This window comes from Anopheles moucheti, chromosome X (genome assembly GCF_943734755.1).
Source record: "Anopheles moucheti chromosome X, idAnoMoucSN_F20_07, whole genome shotgun sequence".
Lineage (NCBI taxonomy): Eukaryota > Metazoa > Arthropoda > Insecta > Diptera > Culicidae > Anopheles > Anopheles moucheti.
Genome location: NC_069142.1, coordinates 10,365,276 through 10,386,219, shown reverse-complemented (window position 1 = coordinate 10,386,219; position 20,944 = coordinate 10,365,276). Strand labels below are relative to the sequence as shown.

Sequence of the window (20,944 nt, the reverse complement as noted above, 5' to 3'; positions counted from 1 at the left end):
TGATGAAAGTTTTAAAATAATAACGCATATTCCAAAAATAGCAGCTCAAACATTGATGCGACCCTGGCCCAATTTGTACGCCTAAATCTATGCAATCCCCCAAATTACAACCACATCGCTGAGTGTGCGCTTTTTAGTGTTTTACCTGTAACAACAACAAAAAAAAAACAAACAAACCAACTTCAATCTGGTATGTGTGTCTGGTAATTTCACTTTGTGTAACTATAAATATGTAGCATAGTGTAAGTGTAAATGTTTATCATATAATACGGGTAAAATGCAAAATAAAACTACAGAAAATTAAAGTACCAAACAGCCAAGGTGGAAAACCTTCCAGGCAGCACGTCGAATGTGGGCGGCTAAACAATGGTGGCGACGTTACTCCAACAGAATGGTACAAGTTGTTTGCATCCTTCTGCGAGTCCTTCTGGTCCTGACTGGTCCGCTTAGCAGGGTTTGCAGCAGGGCGGGTTTCGCTGAGGTTGAGGTTAGGGGAAGGAAGAAATTTATGCTTCCGCTTACCGTTGTTTCCCCTTCATCCATTCCTTTCCCTCTCTCCTTCGCTCTCACTCTTTATATTGCTGTCAACTCCTTTACATCAGGACAGCAATCACTACACCATTACGGCTAATTAGCAGCCCAATGCTTGATAACAACCGGACGGGCGGGAATTGATGTTGCCGAGGCGAGCAACGATCCGACCGTACCGATACCTAGCTTGCTACTGATCTGTACGTGCGTGTGTGTACTCTCGATGAAAAGTGAACCTCCTTCATCCTCCCCTCCCTCTCCTCCCTCCCTTCCCTCGCCATCCAGTGGGCGATAGTGTGCCTGGAGACGGTTTAGAACATGGCAAATGGGGCAGAGTGGCAACAACACGCAAAACAACACCATCATTAAAAGGTCGTTCCTCCACCTCCGACAAAGGGCAGATGGGAAGGGGGTGGCAGGGATGAAACACAATGAAAACAATAATTTTCAAACATCGCTCACTCCAGCCAGCATGCAAGCATGAACTTGCGAGAGCAAATCCAGGAATGCAACCGGTAAGGGTGATTTTAATAAGTCAACCCCCTCGCCATTCCACCCTCAAACTCCCACCTCACCACCCCCCTTTGTCAATGAAGCCTGTTGTCGTGCTTAGGGTTAGACAAACAGACAAACATTTTACAGCCACGAGTAAAGGAAGCGTTTTGTTTGCGTGCCCCCGTTTGCAAAAAGGGAAAAGTTTCTGATGCCCTGCCCAGCGTGGAAAGGACGCGGGTACACGCGAGCCCCGAAAGCACAAGCAAACAGTGCTGCGGTGCTTGTGCTGGTAAACGAAAATCCGTTCCTTCTTCGCGCGCCAAACGAAGCAAGCGTTACAACACATTACAATCAAAACAACAACTAACACACACGCACCCATTTAAAGTGCTTTAAACACGCAACCCAGATGCACATAGTTGCGTTTGTGTGTATGGGAGGGAGGGGGGAGTCTTTGGATGTTTTTTTCCCGCGTTTTCCTTCCGGTTTCAACCAATTCCGAAAAGACTTAAAGCCTTTACATGAAACAGTAGCTACACACACACACACACACACACATACGGTTGCCGTTTGCATGTGTTGGGGTGTATTCTTCTTCTTCGTTCCCAATTTTTCGCTTTTCCGGCCGGGTAAAACGGATGGGGGGTTTACGCGAGGCAAAAGCACACTGCAAGCTTGCGGTCCACCATCGGTAGCAGCTGAGCGCCTGTGAGATATACTATCCGCAGTGCATCGCGAAGGTTTCATCCCACCATGCTCGTAACGCTTCACATGCGTGTGCGTTACTACACCCTAGTGTGTGTTGCACGCAGCACCCACAACAGAATAAAGGAAGGTGAGCTAATAAACAGACAAAAAGTGTGACAAAACAGTGAAAACATTTACTATAGAACAAACAAAACAAAAAAAACACTGATAAATTAACTCTCGTTCTTCTTATTACACGAAAAAAAATCTTTTATACAAATCCTTAAGGTATATATATATACACAACACAACCAACACCGTCATACGCATCCCAAATCGCAAAGAAAAACGAGTACAATATGCGCCTACTAATTGTTGTTTCTTGTTGTCTAGTTGAACTTCTTGTCGTACATGCATGAAATGCGTCCTAACGAGCAGCCTCCCTACAAAAAAAAATAAAACAAAACAAAAGGTGGCTGGTCCAGAAAGCAACAAAAGAATGAAACAGGAAAAAAAGATATACAAAATGAAAGAAAATCCTAGGGGCAAACCGTCGGCGAATGCTGACAATGAAACCGTTTGAATGTCGTTTTCGTCGAGCAGCACAGTTCTGCAGCATGCAAGAAAAACTGGCAAAAAACCATATGATGATGATGAGTGGAGGATAAAATAAACTTAAAATAGCATTAACACCATAAACAAGCTGCTGCACCGAAACGCGCGCGAAGTGGTTTTATAAATGGCAAAACATTTATTATCATTACGCACGCTGGTTGCGGTGCACGACGAGAGGGAGTGAGAGAGAGATATATAAAATGCTTCCTGACAAGTGAGAGAGTGTGCGGGCAGGAAATAGCTAAAAGTCACACGCTGGGTTATCCTGAGACGATGTCCTGGAGATTGCTGTTTCACTGTTACGTCTGTGTTATGTTTTGTAGGTGTGTATGTTGCAAAGTGGGACGAATGATACACGCACGCACACAAGCACACGCTAAAACCGATTTACACACACAGCAACACGCACACGTGCCGATCTGTTCAAACGTGCGTGCGTGGAAAACACCTGTTAAACAACTGTAAATGTAGCACAAAGTTCTAATCTAAACAAACAAACAAACAAACAAACAAACAAAACCGTACACTCACCCGAAGCAACACTGATCGAGGAGCTTCAACAAAACCTGTATGCATTATACATGTAGGGGAAAAGAGAGATAGATGTACATTAATTGCTTAAAAGAATAGAATTTACTTACAACATAATGTGAATATAACATATAGCAGCAAAAGTGAAGTGGGAAAATATATATAGACAAAAGGAAACAGAAGAAAACTACAAACAAACAAAATAGACAAGAAAAACAAAACAAAACAAAGAGAGAAACAGTACACGCGGTAATGTTTTAAAAGTTACACGAAAAGAAAAAAAAAGCTAAAAACAGAAGAACAGAGACAAACATAAAACATACAAAACAAAACCAAAATCACTACAGCAAAGTAGCAAACAACATCAGTGAAACCCGTTAGAGACGTAACAAAGCGGCATAATCATAACGATACATACATATTTTTTCGCCCCCTTCATACTCCAATATCTCGTTCCTTCACCTGGGAATGAGAGAGCACTACAGACTAATCGATTGTATGAGATAGCTATGAAACTAGTTCTAAATGTCCATAATTCTTACACTTTACCCTGTTTTGTTCTGTTCGTTCGCTACACACTGTTCCACTCCCGATAGTGTTCCGTTTGTTTTTAAGTCCTCGTGTAAGTGTGATCAATGAACCTCATCCTCATTCATTGCCAATTTCCCCATGTACTATTTTCTCTTTATTTTTCCCCAAAGGGTAATGTTGGAAGGGCTAAAGTGTGAGCACAAAGAAGGAAGAAGAAGAAGAAGAAGAGAGGAAAGAACGAAAACAAAACTAGCAAACTAACAAACACAACTCCAAAAATACAATCACAGAAAGGAAAAGTAAGTGTAGCAAGAGAAGGAAGAAAAAGTAAGAAAAGGTTGATAAGAATAAAGAAAATGTGAAAATAAGGAAGAAGAGAAACAAAATGAAGAACAATAGTAAAAACAACAGAACAAAAAAAGGAAAATAAACCAACAATAACACACAAGCATATGCGAACGGAAACAAACAGACAAACAAATCATGCAGTGTAACCGGATAAAGAGATAGGCAAGAAAAAAGGAAAGGAGAGTGTAGAAGAAGAGAGGAAAAAACGAAGATCAACATTCCAAATAAACCAACAGACAAATAGATTCAATTTGTTCAAACATATACATTAAAAAATAACCTCCTGGGTGTGTTTTTTTATTAAAAAGTTCTGTTCGGTTTTTTCCGCTTCTTCTGTTGCTTCTACCTGCTTCTTAGCTATTTTCATATACATATTATCAAAACCAATAAAAAGGGTTTTGCGTTTATTGCTTACTCACTAACGTAACGCGTAATATAACAATGAGTACCTAAGGGTTCTGATTAGCGTACGTCGACGCGTTTCCTGTGTCTTTCCATCAACAACGCCCTGAGTTCAAGCCCAATTCATGCAAAGTACAAGTTCTCGCCTCTTCTACTAATCAGCTAGTTTCGTTTCGCGTTATCTTGATCTCTGTTTTTTTTTTTCGTTGTTTTGTTTCGTTTCTTTTAATTTAGCTACAAAACGAGAAAGAAAGTGTCTTATCTATCTACTCCTTCCGCTATTGCCCGTCAACTCTGCCCTAATGAATCATGTGCCACAAACGTGTGTTTGTAGCTAACTTTCGAGTAGCTTTCGTCATGGTGAGTAAAAAACAAAAAACAACTCTCAACAACAGTAAAAAACGTCCTCAAAAAGGGTACGTTGGAAAACCCGCGAGAACACGGGATGTTTCCTCCATCACGCTGATAGCGTTTGCCAGTTGATTGTTCGAGTTTGGAAACATCGAAACATCGAAACAAGATGGATGTATAATCAGTCTTTTCTTCCCTTCATTCTCCTCCACATTGTCTTCCACATTGGGAAGCTTTCAAACTTTGCAGTTGTTCAAACCAGTTCCGGTCCTGTGACTACCTGCTCCGTAAGGTTCTCGCTGGGCTTGAACATCTCCGGCACGATTGCATCCGGGGTTGAGGTTGTGTTGGAGCATGGCCAACAGCTGGATGCGGCGGGTGAGTTAGAACCGGATGAGCACACCGAGGAAGTCATCGAGTTGGTGCCAATGCCTGGCAGCGCCTTGTGTGCGTAATCGTCCTGACCGGGCAGGCAGAGTAGCACCAGACCGGCGGCGGACAGCGCTATCAGCGCTATGTTCCAGAGCACCCAGCCAAGCCCGATCGTGCTCAGCAGGACGGGAAGCAGCCGTACGGCGAGATACACCGAACCCCAGCAGATGGCGGTGGCGAGAGTTCGCAACGCGAACAGGTTCTCATCGGCCGCCTCGGCCGTGAGCAACGCCCCGGGCAATCGGTGGAACCCGAACGCGTACGCGGCGTACATGAGCCCAAAGCAGTACAACGGCCACTCGGTGCTCGTCTCGGTGAGGTCGAGGTTGCGGGTGCGCCGCTCGTGACAGTGCCAACCTAGGGCGAGTGCCCCCGCTGTGATCAACAGCGCACTGAGCACCAGCAACGGGCGCTGCTGAAGCTGGCTGCGGTTGAGGCAGCGACTGAGCGCTACCGTGACGGTGAAGATCGCCACCAGCATGGCGGAGCTCTGCTCCGGTAACTGCTGCTGGCCGGCCAGCTCGAGTAGATCCGTCAGATAGAACAGCATCGGCAGTGCGCCGACAAACGCTTGAAATGCGAAAAGCGCGAGCAGTGGCAGCAGCAGCGTAAGGTTCGCCTGACGATTGATAGCTTCGACCAGTCCCGGGCCGGGTTGTTGCCAGCGTGCGAGACACTCCTGCAGACCGGGCTGTGTGGTGGGCTCATGCGTGCGTTGCAGGATAATAGCGGCCTGCGATACACGTCCACTCACGCAGAGGAATCGCGCGGATTCGGGCAGGAACAGCAGTCCCACAAAGGCGAGTCCGGGCAGGGCACCCCAACGAAGCGCGTTCCACAGCGGGTCGGCAGGCTGTGGAAGTAGATCTGAAAGCCGAGGCCGAGTACACAATTTAAAAGATGCGCTGAAAAGAAATAGCAACCAGGTTACTTACCAGCACCGAAGCGAAGTAACACACCCAACGGTAAGGCAGCCGCTAGTATCTCATCCAGTGGGGGTCGGTTTTGCGCATTAAGACGAGTCGCCCCACCGAACTCGTCGACGTACGACGGTACGAGCGTGAACGCAATACCTGCCGATATCCCGGCCAAGATACGGGCCGCACTAGCACTCCAGTAGGTAAAACCGTATGCTTCCAGTGCACTCGAACCGATCGCCAACAGGGACGCCGTCAACAGGAAGGCTTTCGTACCGATCCAGCGGTAGCAGCGATGGACAACGCAGGCGGTCACGGTGATTACGATGGCTGGTGTGGCGGCTAGCGAAATGCTCCAGTTGTCTAGCAATGGTAGCGGAACGTGTTCCGAAGAGGATGAGACGGAACGGCGGAAGGTGCCACTACTCCAGCCCACCATTGTGCCAGCCGTGACGTACGTGAGTGCCGCTGTGAAAATATTCTTGCTATTAGTAAGGTCCATCCAATACTCGGCGCCATTCTCAATTATATTCTTCAACTACTCCACAACCATGACCTCGTGGTGTTTATCGAGAAACTCGTCATTCATAAAACTTTTAAAGAATATCTCAATAATAATCCAATTATACTTTCACCAGCAAAAGAAGTCACTCGGGAATCCTTGAGGTCAAGATACCTTGACCAATGACCAGGATGTACTTTATCAGTGACTCGTTCTATTGCGCTTCAAAATGGCACAATACAAAGGTGATACCCGGAACTGATGCAATCTTGACCTAGAACACTGCTCTTAATACGACTCAATATGGATGACACTCAATTATCAGAAATTCAATATGCGACATCTTCAAAATATTGCCCTAAAGGTATATCCGACATTTTCCTCTGCCGTTTATTCCGCAACTTCCCCGAAAAGTAAGTCATATACATCTGGTATGTTACTCGAAAACTGAAGGTTTATCATATTTGCAGCACCCAACTGCAAAAACAAAATCATTCCTGAGTTTTCCATTATCCAAAGTTCCTTAAAACTCCAACCTTAAGATCCTGGATGTTTGTTTTATGATGCCAACGGCACTGTTATACCAAAGGACCTGTTACTGCTGCTGCAAAACAGTGATATGCTGTCCCTTCCGGCTGACGGAAATTTAGCAACAAGTTAAAAGTGAAACAAGATTGCCAGCAGGCAACTACGAGTATCCACGTGGGGGATACTCGAAAAAAAAAACAACGCACCATCGCTTAAACTTTCTTCAAATCCTTATTGTTTCCAGCATGCGAATGAGGAACAAAATCGAGAAGATTTCGGTGCGCTTGTCGAACTCTTGAACAACTTGCAATAAAAAGATTAATGAGACACTTACCGACCAAGGTGTATAGAATGGATGTCCATTTTTCGTCCAGCAGTGGTTTGCGCATTTTCGCTGCGTGACTGCTATCGAGGCTACTGTTACTGCTGCTTTGATTGCTGATGATGTTGCGGGAAGAGTTCTGAGGCTGTACCTTACCAAACTCGCGTGTCATTACGCTAGCGCTAATTGCTCACACCTGCACCTCACCTCAAGAACTCCCCAGCGTACGAAAGTACTGGTAAGTACACTAGTAGGTAGTAACTATTACACACTTTTAGGACTCAAGAATCTCGAATTCCTCACACACGGCTCACAAATGAATACGCTTCCGTGCACTGGAGATCACACAGAAAACTTCACCGCGTATAGAATGACTTACACGTCCAGAGCTGAACGTCGCAGGTACTGGACTGAGCTGTGGTTCGCTCGCAGTAAGAATGCCGCCCGAATCACCGGCTATCGCAGGCTCTGGCCGTCTTCCACCGCTCACCAACACCGTCAACCGCAACCACCATCTCACCGACTGGAAGTGAAAAGAGGACGTTCGACAAATCTGCCTCGCTGTCAGATAACCGTCCGCTTCCCAACCAGACGCCGACAACGTGCGTTTTTAAACGGTTTGTTCTATTGCATTGCAAGGTTTTTTTTTCCTCTTTTTTTCGGGGGTAACGATGGTGATAAGCGCCTACAAGCCGGCATACTCATACAGCCGCGGTGTGATTGCGCTGAGACGCCACCCGGCGCTGTCGGAACGTGTTCTTGGGATCTGCCATCACGCGTTCCGCTGCTGTATCACTGCACACGAGCAAAGGGCAGGCCGACTGACAGCTGCCAATAATAAATTATTTAGTTGAATTATGCAGTTTGAAGCAGTGGCCGGTTTGTTGATAACACACGAAAATATCTCGCTGTCGCAACACGACCCATATGCGGCTTGGGGCAAATGTGACCGGGAACTCCGGCAATCGTCACCCCCCCCCCCTGGCCTGCTACTATTCCCCGATACACCGAATCCGGGTTTCCAAAACTCACCTTATCGTTTTACGCTACCGGCGACGGTCGCGCGACGAGTGTAAGTGCGGGAAGCAAGCGCCTAACGTAACCCATTCCTTCCATTTTGTCGTCCCCTACGTATACTAACAGCCACCAACACAGACGCAAACTCTTGCCAGCTAATGTGCAGTGATTAGCATTCTAGCGTGGCTGCTCGAGAACGGTGCTGACAGTGGCCGAGTTCCTTTCTTATCTCGCCGGATGGAAGGAAACGCCTCGGGTGCTCGGGGAAGATCTCTGTATACAAGCGTGACGTATGAACGTGTAGGCGGCGGGAGTGATCACGGGGGCCCGGGTTTTACATCGTACGATGTTTTGGCCAATCCGTGACTGCCGACTGATCGGCGACCTTCGGAGGAATATAGTGAAAAGCAGACAAACACACACACGCATACGTTCGGGCAAATCATCCAAAGCCGCCATTTCCGTCGTATTTCTTTCACAACACACAACAAACATCATAATAATAGTTTTGCATGATGGCGGCATCTTCGCCGTTGTGGGCGATGGGGGTTGGGGGGAGGGGCTCGAAGCAAAAAAAACACACACCAAACGGTCAGAACACGCGATCAGAATGAGGATTCATCCGAGTGGCTGTGGCGTGATTAGGTTTTGTATTGGTTTGTTTGTTTTGCTTGTTTTTCGTATGCCTCTTGTCGCATTCCGTTAAGCCAAGCTGCGAAAGGTTCTTACTGTAGCCGGTCTGTTTATCCGCCAATCCCGCTCATGTTTACCATTCGATTGGTTTCGTAGGCTGGTGCACCCGATAAGGAGAGACGAGCGATAAAAATTGATTGTTTGACAGTTCTGCTGCACCGGAACTGGAGCAGTCGATGCAGAACCGAAACGAAACAGGTTTGAAATGTTATACTTTATTCTGTTTCGAGTAGAACTCAGCGCAGGGTGAGAAGAATATCACGTGTTCTATTTTGGAAACAAACCGTTCTATTTCTGCGATAGTCGAAATTGGATTTTCCAACTTGGAATTCTCCAACTTGGAAGTTATTTATACAGTTTGATAGTTTACCACTGCATTGTGTTGCGGACGTCAATCGATAAAAGCCTTGAAACTTTTGGAGCCTCATGAAACATAAACTAAGACAATATAATCGACAAATGACAATTGTATACTTTCAGGCGTTTGCAAGCCGGACACCAATTTCAGTAGATAAGGCTTATCTCATTCTAGTTTTCGAAATTGCCGAGATGAGGCAAAACATTCTAACATGATGAATATACTAAATTAATACATTAGTATACTCAGGATTGGAAGATATAAAGAAGCTGTATGTCTTTTCAAAAAAGTTCATAATGAGGCATTAATATAAAAGGAATTTCCATCGATCAGGAGGTCAGGTGGAACAAATCCGCCCTGGAGCTCATATGTTCCATCTAGAGACTCCGACTGCACATCATTACTGCGTAAAGTTATCCCCCACAGCGTACATTTTCCAGTCCATTTCCATTACCGAGACGGAGTCATCGATCGGGGGGGTGCTCTCAACACAACCCAAGCGAAGCGGTGTATCGGGGGGAGGTTCAAATGGTACTCGGTGCGTGGGGACAATTTACATTCATGCCAATCTGTGCCCAGGTTTGCTGCCTGGTACGGTACTGTTTTTTCCCTCTCCCGATGACAGTGATTATACCGATCAATCCATCCAGCTGTCAGTCTTCATACGAAAGCAACACCTGCCCCCATGGAACGATGAGTCCTGCTCGGTGTGCTCAGTGTGTATGTGTCGGGTAATGGCGCCGAAACAATGCCATCCAGTGCGGGGGCCAAACGATTAGATGCATTGGTGCTGACGCCTGGTACACGGTACCGGAAAACCGTTCACGGTTCGGAACCGGAAGCAGGGGTAGCAAACGGCAAGTACGCAAGTAATTTGTCCTGCTGCACAGTGACGTGGCTGTCGCGTGTCAGTTCCCCACGGCATGCACTTGTACGAGAAGACGAGGCAACACTTCACGCTGTTGAATTGCGTTAAGCTGCAAGCGAGCGAGCAGAAATCTATTTTTAACCACCAATTGCTCGGACCGTTACGAGGCACGCACGCACGTATGTGTGTGTGTGTGTGTGTGTGCGGGGTTTGATTAGATTGTGAGGCTCTCTGTGTCGGGCAGGGCCGGCAAAATAGATGCAGCGATGAAATGGTCACGCGTCCGGTTCTCCTTCTCACACGTACCCGATGTGCATACAAAACCGATCTGCTGCTGCTGCGAAAGCTTTCATCGATGCCCCCCTTTTCACTGCTCGTAAACGCTTAATGCGCCTGGTAGGGTAGGCAACACGCATCACACATCTTCACTGACAGCATTACGAACGCGCTCACAAAAGCTGTACGGAACGATTGGCTAAATTCAGTTTACCATCCGTCCCACTCTCTCACGCTTCCATCTCGTACGTGTGTCCCGGGACCAGAAGCACAAAGCGGACTCGGTACGCCGACAAAGCGGCACTCACCGGGGGGATGTTCGACTCGAGCCGCACCATTCTTTCACCCCGCCGCACCGTTGACGGTTGGGAGCCATGATTAAGAGCTCGTTCCAGCCGATCCAGGCTGACCATCTGACCGTCGAACAATGAGGCAAAGGCTCCGGGACCGTCGTACCCGGGTACCGGGTCCCGTATCTCTGTCAGTGTCATCGCCAAACGGAAACCGATTAAAGCCGCAAAAGCCAAACCCATTGTGTGCCGTTGGTGCCCGCACACCGAAATTAGCTAGCTAGAACATGTTTCGGACATTGTTCATACCGTGCGGTTATGATATGCGAAACCGGACACATGGGACCACGGTTTGCCGGTCCTGTCAGCATTATCAGGCGGGGCGGAGCTTTCGCCCCCGAGAGTTGGGCAATTTATTAGAATGGTATCGAATTTCACTTTTCTCTGGCTGGTGTGTTGGGAGGTTTTTTTTTATCTGTTTTGCTCCACCTTCCAAGTTACAGTGGAGGCAAAGGCAACAAGCCTTCCCGTGTACGAGCAGCACGATATCTGTCGGGTGTCTCAAGCGGAAGAAGAAGTTATGTCAACTCCAGACAATTCTTGTCTCTGCGAAAGAAGCGATGGAGAAGGGCACGGGGAAGTGCTGTGCCGGGTAGACGATGTCATCCTTCTCGTACACGTATGTCCGGAAGAGAGTTTAACAAACGATATGAACCACAACAGGCAAAAACCCGGCCAAGATATGGCAGACTTCGGAGCTACCTTGCTGCTATGGTTTCGCCATAGCTAACAGCGGCCTGGTTTTGTTGGGTATTTGCAGTAAATACATTGAACTTCAAGCTGTAATGTTCCACTTCCCCAAAAAACACAGTCTTGGAGTCTTGGACGAGCGGGAATTCCCTTCAGGGAATTCACCCGAATTATGTCACATGTGCTCAGAGTGACCCCAAAGATGTCACCCAAGAATTGTAAAATCTCTGTCCAAAAACTTACTTCCCCGCACGCATACACACATATGGAGGAAATGAAACTATATCCTGCCTCCAAAACCCGGTGCCGCCCGTCTTGGGCACACACCGTGCACATACATACCAATTACGTGTACCGCCATGCAACAGGAAATGGGGCACTCAATCAAACATCGCAGCAGCAAAACCGGTGGCGTGAGTAAACACTGAAGTTCTCTCCACTATTCCGACTACACAACCAACTCCAGTGCGCCCCCCCAAACATCGCACCCACTCCATTGACTTATGTCATGAATGTGGTAATGGCGGGTAAGCGCCACAGGCAACCGACAGTACAGTCGCTAGTCAAGCAAATCAAGTCACACGACACAACCTGCTCACATTTTATTCATTTAACACAGCAAATCGGTACATTTTTTCTTCTCTTTATTGATCAAGTTCGTAACGCAAGGGAAGTTCGAGCAAAGGAAACAAAAATTATAAAGGTAATAGAGGAAGATTGGTAATAAGTTTTTTTTTTTGGGAGGAAGTAGAGGAAAGTTGAAAGTCGACGGAACCTGGGTGGTGGTGAAGACATTATTTTTATACATGCACCCGGTTTCCGTGCTATGTTCACGCTGGAACATCTCTTGTTCGTGTGTTTTTTTTTTGTTTAATTTTTTATACATTTTCGATGTATGTTTGCAGTTGATACGTTGCTATCCCGAGGTCTTCATTCGCTGATGGTGGTCATGGTCATGGCAGGTGGTCGGTTTTTGACTTCTGACTGACTGAGGAGGAGGGTTGTTTGTTGCTTCCTGTTGCAGATGCGGAAGGTGCATCCACAACCTGGCACATCGTAACACATCTTCGGGCAGGGTAATGGACGGGAATGTTGCACCGGTGTATGTTGTGCGGTGCGTCACTGGTGGCGGTTCCTGCCGCTTCGCTCGACGTTCCGGGCTTGGACGATGTACGGTGTTCCCTTTACGATTGGTTGGCTGTTCTGAAAGGAGCCGGAACGGGCTCGCTGCATTTAGGGTGCAGCTGTTGGTGCAGGACCCCCACCGAGTGGCCGTTTCCGAGATGTTGACGTCCAACCCGGGTTTCCCATGGTGTGATGGTGGCTCCCGCTATATACCTTCTTCCGGGGGTATGGCTATTCCGCCATACGGAAAACTCCATCCTTCCGGCATCGTGGAAGGTGAGACAATCCTTGTAAGGGTGATGGCGGTTGATGTCGCACTCAAAATTTACTAGCTCGTTTTACTTCGTTTTTCCTCAACGGGAGCAACCTCCTGCATGTGCCTTGCATTTGGGCGGGATGGGATGACAGTAGATCTCACCCTCCCTCCGGAACACCTGCGGGATATTCGCAGAAGCTAAACCACGCGAGTGGGGACGATAGACAAACAGTAGATGGGACTGGGTAACGGCTTGTGGAGTATAATACTGCAAGATGCGGGCGCATTCCTCACTCCGGACCGTGGCCGCAGGTTTTTGGAAAGAAGACAGCGGGAGTTTGACAGAGTTCGAGTATTTGGTTCGAGTATTGTTAGGTTAGCATATACAGTTGTGGCGTTTCTTTTTTTTTTGCGACCGTGACGGAAGCACATCCGACCGTGCCGTAAAAATAAGACGCGAGCTCTAGTAGTGGTTGTCCCATCGGCCATCGTAGCTACCGTCGTCCTCGTGGCCGGCCGGGGCCCAGGCACCGGAACCGGCGCGTGCGCTAGCCTCCGCGATGGCGACATAGTGTGCGGCCTTGGCGTGCTGCACCTCGGGCGTCTCCACCGGCACACCGTTGTGGATGACCGGGATGTGCTGCGGGTAGTACGAGTGGGCATGGGCCGGCGCATATCCCTGGGCCTTCGCGACCGCGGCAAAGTGTGCGGCCTTGGCATGCTGGACTTCCGGCGTTTCGACCGGCACTCCGTTCTTGATCACCGGGATGTGCTGCGGGTAGTGTGCGGCATGGCTGACGTGCGCGGCATGGACGGCGTGCGTGTGGGCCACGGTCACCGGGGCGACGGCATGATGGTTGGCGCGGGCAGCAACGTGGGCGGCAGCGTGGGCAGCCTTAGCGTGGGCGACTTCCGGCGTGTCCGCGACCGGACCGGCCTGCGGGTGCGCATATCCGAGGGCCTTCGCATGTGCGGCAGCGTGTTCCACCTTGGCGTGCGCAACTTCGGGCGTATCGAGCGGGACTCCGTTGTGTCCGAGGACTACCGGGGCGGCGGCGGCATACGTCCACGATGGGTACAGCGAGCGCTTGTGCAGGCGGGCCTTAGCGGCGGCATGGGCGGCAAAGTGTGCAGCCTTGGCGGCCTGCACTTCCGGCGTCTCGATCGGGGCACCATTGTGGCCGAGCACGACCGGGGCGTACGCGTACGCGTTCCAGGCCGGCACCGGGACGGCATGCGGTGCCGGACCCTGCGGCAGGTTCGTACCGGACACCTGGAAGCCGTGGATCGGGTCGGCCGTGTACTTCACGCTCTGCACATGCCCGTTCGCATCGACGTACGAGTAGCCACCGTGCGTAACACCGTGCGCATCCTTCGTTTCGTGCTTCTGCGAGTTCGGTTCGGCGTAACCGTACGCGTACCCACCGATACCGTCATGCGCCTGGTACTGCGACGACAGCGCCACACCGAGGTAGGAGGCGGAAGCCGTGGCCGAAGCCAGCAGCAGTACAGCAGATCCCAGCACCTGCGACGGACAAGAAGAAGCAACAGTGAGGTAAGGGAAGGCATATTGGGACGAGGTAGGCAACAGTTCACCGCTCAGTTTGAGTGTTGTACGGTAGGTGTGTTCGTGTGCTGTGTTCCGCAACAGGAAGTGCTTGGTAAGGTTGATTGGTGTTGGTTGGCTGGATGACACAAGCATCTGTACGAGCATATATCACTTCCTGGAGCGGATCACCCACACGGCACCCATTTGCTTTTTTGCTTTACTTACGAATGCCTTCATTGTGATGTATGCGTATTATGCTCACAAAAACCGCAACAAACAAATCTCCACTTTCTACACACTTGCACCACGAAGATCGCACACACTCGCGAAACCGAAAAAAACAAAAACACTTCTGCCACACACTTCCGGCGTTGGTTGTCACTTGGGGCGAATGGGGCGCTTTGGGTTTTGCAACAACTGCTTACTGTCTTCTCCGTTGGCTAGATTTTGAGTGCTGAAACCTCCTAGGAGTGTAGGACTCTAGGACTGTTTGCGGACTGTGCCTCAACAATGCGTCGGGACAGCGTTTTATAGTCGATCGGGCCGGTACGACCGAAACCGAAAGGCGAGAGAGAGCGCAGAACAGCAACGCAACGCGCAACGGCATCGGGTGTGCAAGGCGGTACGGACAGAGTGGGGAGAAGGGCCTCATCGTCGTCTAAGCCAAACGCGTTCGCCTGAAACGCTCTCTGCAACAGCAACAAAAAGCTCCCCCACAGTTTTCCAGCTCCACAACCATCTGTTCTGTGGTTCATCCAACACCAACATCGACACACACACACAAGAGCGGGAAACTGTTGGACCCCAGCCATACCATTACTCCCTAATCTTGATGCCGAAACAGGGTTTGGTGCGGGGTTGTGTGAGGAAGCGATCGATAGTCTATTGGTTTTGTGCAGTGTGTGGCTTTTGCCACTGGGAGGTATTGTACCCTGCGTTCGGGCTTCGTTGCGCCATCTTTCTTTTTTTCGCTTGCGTGTGTGTGTGTGTGTGCGAGAAAGAGAGAGAGAGACACGGAAAAATAGTTACCACGCCTGCCCCCGCATTATTAAGGCGCTTTGGTAAAATTATGGAATTGGATGCCCTCAGTCACCAGAGTTGCAGGTGCCGACGCCGAGACCGTGGTGGAGTCACTGCCGACACAGCCCAGCCCCTGGGGGAGCGGTAAGATCATTTTGGGAAGGGTTGGCATTCGATTCTTGAGCTGTTCCCGTACGGCGTCGTGTCCAAAGCATGCGATCCAGTTTCCCCCCGGGTTGCGGATACATCATGGTGAGGTGTCGAAGTACCCCAGGCGTTGGATGTGGTGCGGTGCCCAACTGTACACCGGGCGCATTAATCGCCGAACGATCGAAGCGTAGATTAAACACCGGTGATCGGTGCGGAAAGAGACCGCAACCAGTGCAGGAAAAGAATTCGAAAGAATTTGAAAGCGACGAAAAGACAGCTACCGTGGACCTCACCTTTACAGATTCGGTCCAAAAAAAAATACAGAGGCTCCGTCTGAGGTGTTGGTGGGTGGTTGGTGAGACATGGTGCAGTCACCCTGCCCGGTTTTACCGCACAGTAATGAGAACCCGCGAGAGGGGAACCCGCATTCCCCTCAAGTCCACCCCAAAAAACTACCCTTTCCAAGGCGACGACGCAATGAAGTGTCAAGAAATTGCGGTGCAAAATCCAGCAGGAAGGGAAACGAATGCCTTCAGTTAATGCAGCGCGTTCTTGCCCTCCCCTGTACGGTTGCGCTGCGCCTCGCATCATGCATCAAATTATCCGGTCCGTTCTTTTCGGTTTTCCCCACGCCTCGGACACGGTCCACATCCACGGGGCACCGTTGCACTGGCACCGGAATGCATCGGTGCACGGCACCGGGCGTCGATTTGCAATTGGGAGCGATTTGTGAACCCACCCACCCAACCGTACCGAAATTAATGGCGGGCGCTCTGCAGTACCGCGTGCCGCGAGAAAGTAAAAGGAGTTTTGGTGCATTGGCGAGATTCCTGGCGGTAGAACGTTTTGCGAACAAGGTGCGAATATTTCATGGTGGGGATCGACGGGGTACGCCTGGCTGGAGAGTTCTAGAAGCTTCCTGGACACAGCAACTGCAATGTTAATCAATAATCTTGACATTCACTCAACGTCTTCTATTTCTCGTGTTTCCTCCTTGGAGGTTGGTTGGACATCGTCTTCTTCAATACTTCAATTCTTATTCAGAGTATGACAAAGAACTCTTCTACACAGAATCGAGAATATTGCAGATTTCTTTGAGAATTGAGATTGAGACTAATCATTCTCAAGTGTAAAAACTTAAGAGACAACCATTAGACATCCATCAGATAGTGACAATAGCAGACAGAGAGAATAAAAGAGAATTTTGTTGAATTCTTCAAGTACTAAGTACATTAAATCTAGACCCGTCTTGATGCATCTTTTCTAAGTTACCGAACATTACTTTGTGGGTTATCACTTTTAAGACGTCCTTGGACATAGTTCCATAGGATTTTCGAATTCTTCTTCAAGGTTTTAAAATTAAAGAATAGATCTACGTGTTTTAGGGCTTTCGGACAGACAATGCTTGTCGTGCATTTCAGAATTCACTGGATCTTATTGTACTGGACTGGACTGGACATTCAACTGATCCTCCAAGCATTCCGAAATTCTCACGTCCTGAGACGCCTCAACTAACTAGTGACATTCAGTAGTAGTAATATGCAAGTAAGTGACCTTGGACATGGTTCTAGACGATTTTCGAATTCTTCTTCAAGGTTTTGAAGTTATAGAATTGATTCAAGTGTTTAAGGTATAGGGCTTCTCCGATAGACAATGCTTGTCAATAGTGAGTTCCTAAACTTGCATTTAAAAAATCAGTCCTACTGGATCTCATTGTACTGGAGATCACATTTAGCTGATGTTCCAAGAATTCCGAAATTCTCACGACTCGTCCATCGTCCAGCGACGCCTCAGCTAACTAGTAACGAGCAGTAGTGCTAATAGCAGTAATAGGTATGCCGTAATTGACGCTACGCTGCACTCATTTCATTGCGTACTCCTTCGGCTACTCCCGCCGCCTGCAATAAATGGCCGGTGAGTATGGAAATGTGCTTTTGCGGGCCACCGTGTGGCCTTGCTTTCGCTTTCGGTACGCGGAAACGCGCGTTTGCGATGTAACCGTTTGCCACCTTCCCAGCCCATCATCCGGAACCGGGTGTAGCTCTCCACGTGCTCCACTTCTTCGCCTAACCTTGAGCAGCGTGCAACCGCAACCGGATTCGTTCCAGCGATGGAGGTCCTCGCCTTATCATAGCCCTGCACCGAAGACGCACCGGGGTACATCGGGTAGACGCCGGTAGAACGGTGGTGGTGCAAAGGACGGCATTCCACGTTTGCCGGTGGGTGTCGTAGGTCACCCTCGAAAGGTAGTGACGGTATAGCTATCCGCCCCAAGAGGTTCTGAGGAACGCCAGAGCAGGTATTGGAAGGGATCTACCACTATCGGCACCAGATGATCTCGGACGATCTCGGCACAGCTTCGGAGCGATACCGAGCTGATCTCGTTTTCTCTTTCCTTTCGCTTTGTTTTTTTTTTCTTCGAGCAGCGTGGTTGCACTTGAACGTAAGAAATCACCAGAAATTAATCAACGCAAACAAGTTCTTTATCCAGCAGGGTGACGGTAGTTGCTCGCTGCTAATAGTCATCATCATCATCGACCGCGGTTTGCCTTCCTCATCCTCATCTCAAGGTAATACGGTTGCTAATCACCACCACCGAAGAAAACTGCTAGTGAAGCGAGGTGAATTGATTTATGCTTTATTGCTTACAATCAAAAACCGACCTGTTCGCAATCAAAATGGTCAATCGGAGCGAGAGAAGAGTTATGGAAAACGTTAAGCAACGAACGTGGTGACGAAAACGTACATTTCGTTAGACATTCCGGGAGCAAGTCTCGCTATCTGTATGTATTTGTGCATGTTTATATATGTGTTTGTGTATGTGTATATACCCTGCAGAAGACTTTAGTGCCTTTTTTTTCGTCATTCTTTCGTTCATTATTTTAATTGAGCACTAGCCGGTGATGCGTGAGCAAACGAACGCTTAGAGGAAAAGCGGGCGCTTTCCAACCGAAAAGCCCGAAACCCAATTTCGTCGTGGTCTCGGCACCGTATTGGATTTGCAAAACCGAAAGCAAAACCCTTGAATGAAAAACGAAAGAAAAAAAAAATAAGGCAACCCACTGAGGTATGGGGATTTTCACGCACGAATAGAGATGAGTCGCTTTGCTGGCACCGGGGGGAGTGTTTGGGGGGGGGGGGCTTTTCTGTCGCTCTTTCGCTCTCTTTCTTCCCTTTTGGGGAGGATGATGCTTCGGTGGAGGGATTCGGAAATTGGTGTGCCCTTTTCGGAAGCGCTTGGCTAGGCGCCGTTACCCAGCTGGCTGGCTGGATCGCTGCTTCCGTTCTGTTGCCGTGTGTTGGCACGCAATTCGATTCAAATTTTGGCCCATTTGCGTTACGAATGGTGATCGCGCTCACGGAAGCGTATAGGGTGGTCCGGGAGCATGATGGAGGGATGTTGGCAGTGGAGACTTTACCTGACTTCTTTTCCTGCATCTAGCCTTCCGAGAACTCATTACAATGCCTGTGGAGTACGGTGTTCCAGCGGGGAAAGGTTCAACACTTTAAGGTGTTTAAGCTTCTTGTTGGGTGTTTCCATATTCTCCAAGGGCTTTTGTCTGACAAGGTGAGCTTGAAGAGGAGTTTTATACTTATACAAGCTCTTCATATTCCAAATCTGAGAATTTGGGCAGTTTGGAAAAGAAAATCCTTAAATAACCACTCAGTTCGACGTGGTTACTCAACTAACTGGTTATCTTCCAATATCTCAGTAATCCGGGTAAACTTCAACTGCAGCCACTAGTGCTCTATTTAATTCGTATTGATAGTTTACAATAACACCATCTTTTCGCTCAACTTCAATTGATTTCGGTGCCGCAGTTGGTTTCGTATTAATATTAGACAACATTAAGACACTCCGAAGAATCTATTGCAGCTTAAACTTTAAAACTTCAAGTAGGTGGCTCAATATACAAACTTATAGCTAACTTAAAATTAAGATTAAGATTAAGCCTGCTTTAAGAGCTAGGAGAGGAAACTATTGAAAGAGGCTAAGAATTAGGAATTAAAGAGAGCGCAACAAAGACGGAACATCAATCGAACAGCAGGGAAACAATAAATAGCAGTTGGGAATGGTGGCGACGAGCCTCGGGAGTTTCAAGTCCAAGCAACTGAAACCTTGACTCATAATCTGGCAGGATGGAAGAAGGTATCCACCAAGGAATCTGCGAACAGCGAACCTGGTGAAAGATCTTTGTACCTGTTCGATGCGGTCAATGTGGACTCGAACCGTAGGAGACCAGATTACTGAACTATACTCTAGCAAAGATCCAACCAACGAACAGAACACCGCCTTCAAACACATTGGGTTGGAGAAGTCACGAGTAATATATTTTAAAGTACCAAGAGGAGTTCCAGGTCCTGGAAACTATCGAGTCTATATGAGGCGTTAAAGTGAGACTACTATCAAGCCATAGACCTAAGTCCTTTACCAGTGTAATATGATTAACCTGGACATGATCTAGTGAGGAAATTAATAGCACACCAATAGGAAAAAATGGTTAGTGACTTCTTGAAGAATCACACAAAATCTGCAACCGACGAAATTGGGAGAAAAAGGTAGCACTTAAACTTGGCTCATCTTAAATCGCCTTAAAAACTCAAACCACCCCAACAGTACACAGTTGCATCGTTTATATTCGCTCTCCCTTTCAAAGTGCTTCATCAACCCCGAAACCACAGCAACAAGATCATCGGTAACGCCAACCAAGAATGGTGCGGGCTCTAAAGCAGTCAGCCGTACAAAAGGGAAATGCAAATGCATAAAAGAAAAAAAAACCCACGCCCATCCACAACGGGAAAGCACACGTAGCACACACGCGCTGGTGACCTTGGGCACGGAAGCGATCGCCAAAGTGATGGAATTTCTGTCGTTCGGTTCGGCTTCACTTCGCCGCTGCATGAGGGCCGCCGTAGTTTCCGCGTGCCTGTGTGTATGTGTTGCGTAATCTGCTTCTGCCCTATGTTCTGCCCACTGCGCTGCCCCGCTACGGGCTACGGGGTTTGAATTCCGCAGCATTCCGTAACACATAATAATCAATAAACGGTCGTGTCGATCGCGGTGCAGTCAGATTGGGGTTGCATTGCAAACGCCCACCACTCACCCTTTTCGGTCGTGTGCGAATGAAGGCACCGGGGGTGTTTCCTTCATGTTGTTGCTGTACTCCTCACCATGACCCACCCCCCTGCGAGCGAGGGGGGTGGGTGTGTGAAAACAGTTAAGCAGTAAATTCTCATTTAATAAATATCTTAAGCACGCAGCCTCCCCATATTTTCTTTACAGGGGAGTTGCTGCCCGCTGCTGTTCCATAAAGAAATGGCTGAATGTGTGAGTGTGCAGGACGGTGCAATGGTCACAGCATAAGTGGTCGCAGCATAAGGCGCACACACCCAATGAGC

General features: G+C 48.4%; 2 protein-coding genes across 2 annotated transcripts; both read right to left on the bottom strand.

Annotated features, from left to right (window-relative positions):
- Positions 1–4,705: 4,705 nt before the first annotated feature.
- On the bottom strand, positions 4,706–7,364 carry LOC128307296 (glucose transport protein-like). Its single transcript, XM_053045058.1, has 3 exons — positions 7,205–7,364; positions 5,859–6,308; positions 4,706–5,790 (listed from the first exon to the last, which is right to left on the bottom strand). The coding sequence occupies exons 1-3, from the start codon at positions 7,362–7,364 to the stop codon at positions 4,745–4,747; spliced, it is 1,656 nt and encodes a 551-aa protein (XP_052901018.1). The 3' UTR covers positions 4,706–4,744.
- Positions 7,365–12,280: 4,916 nt separating this feature from the next.
- On the bottom strand, positions 12,281–14,694 carry LOC128306615 (pupal cuticle protein). The gene is made up of 2 exons (XM_053044174.1): positions 14,600–14,694; positions 12,281–14,350 (listed from the first exon to the last, which is right to left on the bottom strand). The coding sequence occupies exons 1-2, from the start codon at positions 14,609–14,611 to the stop codon at positions 13,289–13,291; spliced, it is 1,074 nt and encodes a 357-aa protein (XP_052900134.1). The 5' UTR covers positions 14,612–14,694; the 3' UTR covers positions 12,281–13,288.
- Between the last annotated feature and the right edge of the window lie 6,250 nt (positions 14,695–20,944).

Excerpts from the sequence above, each read along its gene's own strand:
- LOC128307296 (XM_053045058.1), bottom strand. The coding sequence starts at position 7,364 with ATGACACGCGAGTTTGGTAAGGTACAGCCTCAGAACTCTTCCCGCAAC. Across the intron at positions 6,309-7,204 it reads CATTCTATACACCTTGGTCG|CGGCACTCACGTACGTCACG; the intron begins GTAAGTGTCTCA and ends ATATTTTCACAG. Across the intron at positions 5,791-5,858 it reads GTTACTTCGCTTCGGTGCTG|ATCTACTTCCACAGCCTGCC; the intron begins GTAAGTAACCTG and ends CTCGGCTTTCAG.